We start from the raw sequence: 7,500 nt of genomic DNA, 5'->3' as shown, positions 1-7,500 counted from the left end.
AAGAACTGAGGGCAAGACACAATCACATGTTACTAAGAACTGAGGGTAAGACACAATCACATGTTACTAAGAAACTGAGGGTTTAAGACACAATCACATGTTACTAAGAACTGAGGGTAAGACACAATCACATGTTACTAAGAACTGAGGGTAAGACACAATCACATGTTACTAAGAACTGAGGGGAAGACACAATCACATGTTACTAAGAACTGAGGGTAAGACACAATCACATGTTACTAAGAACTGAGGGTAAGACACAATCACATGTTACTAAGAACTGAGGGTAAGACACAATCACATGTTACTAAGAACTGAGGGTAAGACACAATCACATGTTACTAAGAACTGAGGGTAAGACACAATCACATGTTACTAAGAACTGAGGGTAAGACACAATCACATGTTACTAAGAACTGAGGGTAAGACACAATCACATGTTACTAAGAACTGAGGGTAAGACACAATCACATGTTACTAAGAACTGAGGGAAAGACACAATCACATGTTACTAAGAACTGAGGGTAAGACACAATCACATGTTACAAAGAAACAATATATATTTTTAAGATTTATTAGTTTTTTTGGGGGATTTAAAAAAAATACTTTAAAAAAACCTTACTTATTATAAAAAAACAAACATAGATAATATCTACCTGTCTCACCTCTCTACCTCTCCCCCCCTCTCTGTCTCCCCTCTCTACCTGTCTCTCCCCCTCAGACGTCAGAGCTAGGGGTGACGGAGCACATTGAAGGCGACGCCTGTAAGTTCGCTCTGTGGGTCGGACGCACCCCGACCTCCGACAACAAGACGGTGCTGAAGGTAACAGGAAACACCTTTAATAACACACACTTTAATGACCTGACCACACTCTAACGAGGTCACCTGACGACACACTAACGAGGTTACCTGACGACACACTAACGAGGTTACCTGACCACACTCTAACGAGGTTACCTGACGACACTCTAACGAGGTTACCTGACGACACACTAACGAGGTTACCTGACCACACTCTAACGAGGTCACCTGACGACACACTAACGAGGTTACCTGACCACACTCTAACGAGGTTACCTGACGACACACTAACGAGGTTACCTGACCACACACTAACGAGGTTACCTGACCACACTCTAACGAGGTTACCTGACGACACTCTAACGAGGTTACCTGACCACACTCTAACGAGGTCACCTGACCACTCTAACGAGGTCATCTGACCACTCTAACGAGGTTACCTGACGACACTCTAACGAGGTTACCTGACCACTCTAACGAGGTCACCTGACCACTCTAACGAGGTCACCTGACCACTCTAACAAGGTTACCTGACGACACTCTAACGAGGTCACCTGACCACTCTAATGAGGTTACCTGACGACACTCTAACGAGGTCACCTGACCACTCTAACGAGGTCACCTGACCACTCTAACGAGGTTACCTGACGACACTCTAACGAGGTCACCTGACCACTCTAACGAGGATACCTGACGACACACTAACGAGATCACCTGACCACACTAACGAGATCACCTGACCACTCTAACGAGGTCACCTGTCCCCCCCCCCAGGCGGCGTCCCTGGAGCTGAAGCAGGAGTGGGTCCGCAGCATCCGCCAGGTGATCCAGGAGAGGAGGGGTCACCTGAGGGGGGCTCTGAGGGAACCCATCCCCCTCCCCAAGACCCCCAACCCAACGCTTGGGAGGCAGCGTAGCATCAGCCGCAGGTCAGACACACACACACACACACACACACACCACACACACACACACACACACACACACACACACACACACACACACACACACACACACACACACACACACACACACACACACACACACACACACACACACACACACACACACACACACACACACACACACACACACACACACACATACACACACACACACAATTATCAATTTAAATATTAAAGTGCAATAAAGCTAAAAAGGATTATATTTTGAAATAGCTAGAGGGATTTTATTGTGAAGGGGCTGCAGAGTTTGTAGTAAGCAGCATCTACCTGTCTCCCTACCTGTCTCTCTACCTGTCTCTCTACCTGTCTCCCTACCTGTCTCCCTACCTGTCTCTCTACCTGTCTCCCTACCTGTCTCTCTACCTGTCTCCCTACCTGTCTCCCTACCTGTCTCTCTACCTGTCTCTCTACCTGTCTCCCTCCACCTGTCTCTCTACCTGTCTCTCTACCTGTCTCCCTCCACCTGTCTCTCTACCTGTCTCTCTACCTGTCTCTCTACCTGTCTCCCTCCACCTGTCTCTCTACCTGTCTCTCTACCTGTCTCTCTACCTGTCTCCCTCCACCTGTCTCTCTACCTGTCTCTCTACCTGTCTGTCTACCTGTCTCCCTACCTGTCTCCCTACCTGTCTCTCTACCTGTCTCCCTACCTGTCTCCCTACCTGTCTCTCTACCTGTCTCCCTACCTGTCTCTCTACCTGTCTCTCTACCTGTCTCTCTACCTGTCTCTCTACCTGTCTCCCTACCTGTCTCTCTACCTGTCTCTCTACCTGTCTCACCCTCAGGGAGACGAGTGAGGACGCAGACAGTTTTGGAGACGCCAGCAGTCAGCCTGACACGGTGTCCATCGCCTCCAGAACCTCCCAGAACACTGCAGACAGCGACAAGGTACACACACACACACCTCTCACACACACACACACACACACACCACACACACACACACACACACACACACACACACACACACACACACACACACACACACACACACACACACACACACACACACACACACACCCCCTTTATGCAATTGTTTTTTTTTTTCGTTCAGCGTCTCTTCCATACTCCCCAACATAAAAACTGAGCAGTAACTTTAGGAGTGTGTGTGAGGGGTGTGTGTGTGTGTCTGATGACCTCAGTGTGTGTGTGTGTGTGTGTGTGTGTGTGTGTGTGTGTGTGTGTGTGTGTGTGTGAGAGGTGTGTCTGATGACCTCAGTGTGTGTGTGTGTGTGTGTGTGTGGTGTGTGTGTGTGTGTGTGTGTGTGTGTGTGTGTGTGTGTGTGTGTGTGTGTGTGTGTGTGTGTGTGTGTGTGTGTGTGTGTGTGTGTGTGTGTGTGTGTGTGTGTGTGTGTGTGTGTGTGTGTGTGGGGAGTTTCCTCAGTCTCTCGCCCCTCTGTAACTCGTTCACTTCTCTCTGCGTCGCTCTGAGGTACGTTTCATTTGCTTACCTGCTGCAGGGCGGGAGGGGTTAGTGACCTCTGACCCAGCACTGTTTACAGAGAGGGGAGAACAGGGGGCTGGGGTTAGGGGCTTTACATTCATCTGTGAATAGATTTCAAAAGTAGAGGGGACTCTTTAGAAAGAAGAAGAATAGAAATGTTGATCACTTTGTTACGGCTGAATCTAAAGAAAGGACAGTAATTAAAACAGAGACTTATTGAAATAATGTGCTTTAAGTACATTTAGCTGATTAAACCTGTGTACTTTTACTTAAATAACATTAGTATTAAGTGTTTATACTTCTCAGACTGAAGTTTTTAGTAGTATTTCTGAAGTAGAAGTACTAACCCTGTGTTTTTACTCTCTCCACGCTGCAGCTCACAGCTGGGTTGCATTTGTACGGAAACACCCTTTAATCCCAGGAGACACACACACACACACACACACACACACACACACACACACACACACACACACACACACACACACACACACACACACACACACACACACACACACACACACACACACACACACACACACACACACACACACACACACAGTGATGTACGGGGTGTCATGTTTTATATTTGTCTCGTTTGTCTCGTCCTATTTCTTGGTCTCGCTGAGAGGAGGAACCAACCCAGAACAGATATTTGTATATTTTGTAGATTTGAAGGAGGTGTATTAACCCTTTAGGACGTCTTTAACTGGCTAATACTATTTAAAAATACTTTAAAAAACTCTATATAAACCCTGTTCTGAGGAGGTGTTTGATTCGCTCACCCTGCGTCCCTCAGCTGGGAAGAAGACCATTATAAATATTGTTACATTTTGTAGATTTGAAGGAGTTGTATTAACCCTTTAGGATGTCTTAAAGTGGATAGAACACACACACTATAAACCCTGTTCTGAGGAGGTGTTTGATTCGCTCACCCCCCAGCTGTCCGGAGGCTGTGAGTTAGTCGTGGTGTTGCTGGATTTCTCCCCCGGAGCGGCCGGAGAGATCGGGGTGCGCTGCGGTCAGACGGTGGAGCTAGTGGAGAGATCAGTGGAGAGACAAGGGTGGTGCTTAGTGAGGACCACCGACACTACACCTGCACAGGTGAGACACACACACACACACAGCGATACTACACCTGCACAGGTGAGACACACACACACCGATACTACACCTGCACAGGTGAGACACACACACACACACACACACACACACACACACCGATACTACACCCCCACAGGTGAGACACACACACACACACACCGATACTACACCTGCACAGGTGAGACACACACACACACACACACACACACACCGATACTACACCCCCACAGGTGAGACACACACACACACACCGATACTACACCCCCACAGGTGAGACACACACACACACACACACACAGTTGAGAGACACACACGGTATTATTGATTTAGGGAGGAACTGGAGATTAAAGTTTGTATATTTTATGAGTTTTTATATATTTGTCGTTTTTCCTCCAAAACGTTGAGGTTTTTTTTGGATCTTTTTGTTGGTTTTTCAGCATTTTTCAAATAAATTAAAGGTATTTTTTGTAGATTTCTTGATGTTTTTATTATATTTGCTGATTTTTTACTTTTACATTATTAATTTTTTTTTTCACTATCTGTTAAGCTACGCACAAAATTATTTATTATTCCGCCGGGTTATTTTGCGCCTCTTCTTCTCCCACATTCCACATCGCAGAAACTCCGTTCAAACATCAAAACGTTCAGCTCGGTCGGGAATCGATGGCTATTACTTTTCTCATTCATAACGTTCATAATTCCAGAGATACATCCCATAATACATCACATTTTTAACATGGAAGTCAATGGAGATATTCTTCAGACTTGAACAATCTTCATGCGACTTCAACTGCTAACTGTTCATTCATACTTTCACTCAGAAACCTCCTTCCAACTTTCAAATGTTACACATCTTTCTGACATTATCCGTGTAACACAACTTTTAAATCTGATTCTTACTGTTAGAGATATTAAACATTGTTCAGACCTTGGTAAAGAGGCTTTCTTCAGATTTTAACATTAACTAGAGTGCGTGATGTCACAGCTAGAGGGTAGGACAGATTGAATTTTGCCTTCATATTTTTTTTTAAAACTGCCATAATTCCCAAACCCTACATTCCTGAGACATAATTTTTCATGAGAAACGTGGGAAAATATCTCGTAGCTTGAAAGATAAAAAAAATTAAGCAAAATAATTAAACAAAATGCCTCTTGAGGGCATGAAGTGACAAAAACTTTCAACATGTCTCCATTAAAGCCCATTGTAATTTCAGGCTGATATTTCCTCACAGCAGCAGCCGCACACCTTTAGTTAATCTGCCAAAAAGGCCACATTATTAACCCGAAAGTACACAAAAATTACACTTCAGATACTCAAGGTCCTTGACATGCTTCACGCTTTGAAATTTCACCAATATCTGTTACGGTTCTTCAACAAAACGTTCACATGTAAGAGGTTTATCTCTCATTCAGAACAACGCAAAGGCTCTCCTCTCACTGATTACTGCACATCACCATGGAAACCTTTGATCTCTACAGAGCTCGTTAGCTCAAATATAAACACCTGTGTCATGGAACACGATGATGTCATAACTCCAACTGACATGCTCAGAGCAGCAGACTTCAGATAATGGTTAATGGTCCTGCCCTCAACAGCTCTACGTCAATTATAGGGTTTCATCATATGCCGTTTCCATGGAAACGCATCCCTCGCCATAAAAGACGATGTCGCTATAACTCCTATGGAAATGTTCAAAAAGTGCTCAAACTTCACATGTGTGCTAACAGTCCAGCCGTGAAGACATCTACGGGACAGTTTTGAGATTTCTTCAAATGCCGTTGCCATGGCAACACAATGCTCGCCATGAAACACGGTTCTCTCATAACTTCAGTGAAAATGCTCCAAACGGCCCAAAACTTCACAGGTTTGGTAACGATGCAGCCATCAACGCATCTAAGCGTATTATGGGATGTTATCAAATGCCGTTGGCATGGCAACAGATCATTCACCATCAAGTTAGTTCAAAAGTTTGCAGTTCAAATATTCTGCTGCTTTTCCAAGCCTTTTTACTTTCTTTTCTCTCATCACACATTCAAGCCCCCAGTGTTCATGTCTCATTTCAATCTCAATTCTTCACTTTCTTACACATTACATTTCAGCATAGCAGTTCAGCGTCAGCTTTTCAGCATGAAGCATTCCCACTAGCAATTTCTTCAGGAATTGCATTCTCTAGTTATTAAATGATATTCTTCTCACCTGTCCTCCTCTCTTCTTCTTGTCTTGTTTCTCTCTCTCAGGAGGGGCTGCTGCCGATGAGCGCCCTCTGCCTGTCTCACTCTCACAGTGCAGCAGACATGGAGGGTCTGCTCCCCCCCACCACCTCTTCCTCCTCCTCCTCTTCCTCCACCGGCACCACCACCTCCTCCTCCTGCAACTCTTCCTCCACCACCACCACCTCCTCCTCCTCCTCCTCCTCTGCAGGCCGCGGTGAGTACTGCAGCTCCTTCACTAACACACAGGGCAATTCAAATTCAATCACGTACAATGTGTTGGCCAATAGGAGGCGAGTGTTGCATAATGATGTCATTTGATATAAACGCTGGTGTTGGGATGAAACCACGAGGTAGAACTAAATCAATAAATACAGGTACACTTTATTTTTAACTGCAGCTCCCCATTGTTCAGAGACCCAGCAGGAGACAGGAAGTGTGTGTGCGTGTGTGCGTGTGGTGTGCGTGTGCGTGTGCGTGTGTGTGTGTGTGTGTGCGTGTGCGTGTGCGTGTGCGTGTGTGTGTGTGTGTGTGTGTGTGTGTGTGTGTCTGTAAATATTGAATGTCTGCAGAGAGGATGTGAGGGGGGGATTTAAACAGGAAGTGACATCGGGTGCAGGAATAGTGTGTTTTTAATTGTATTATTTTAGCAATATTTATATTGTTTTTATTTTGTATTCTTCATTATTAATTATTATTTAGAAATTGTATTATATTAGCAAACTTAAAAAAATGTGTCTCTTTTTTTAATTAAATGTGATCACACTGTTATTACCAGCAGTGGCTTTGTTATTGTCAGCTTGCTAGCCCCGCCCCCTCTGATCTCAAGCTACGCCCCTCTTCAATCAACCAATGCATGTTACGCCCCGCCCCCGGTGTGTTAAGCCCCGCCCCCTCACTGGTCAGCCCTCCTGTTGCTCCTCTCAACGCTCAGACAGAAACTCCTCGGCTCTTTTTAAAGTTTATTTAAAGTTTAT

General features: G+C 45.1%; 1 protein-coding gene across 1 annotated transcript in view; it reads left to right on the top strand.

Moving 5' to 3' along the window:
• LOC117469105 (kalirin-like) overlaps window positions 1-7,500 on the top strand; it is a 52,083-nt gene that overhangs the window by 35,682 nt on the left and 8,901 nt on the right. The window contains 5 exon segments of the mRNA XM_034113481.1: window positions 722-823; window positions 1,577-1,731; window positions 2,550-2,652; window positions 4,151-4,312; window positions 6,551-6,740. Coding sequence (XP_033969372.1) covers window positions 722-823; window positions 1,577-1,731; window positions 2,550-2,652; window positions 4,151-4,312; window positions 6,551-6,740 — 712 coding nt within the window.

This window comes from Trematomus bernacchii, unplaced genomic scaffold (genome assembly GCF_902827165.1).
Source record: "Trematomus bernacchii unplaced genomic scaffold, fTreBer1.1, whole genome shotgun sequence".
NCBI lineage: Eukaryota > Metazoa > Chordata > Actinopteri > Perciformes > Nototheniidae > Trematomus > Trematomus bernacchii.
Note: the sequence above shows the minus strand (reverse complement) of the source record. Positions and strands in the feature narration are given on the sequence as shown.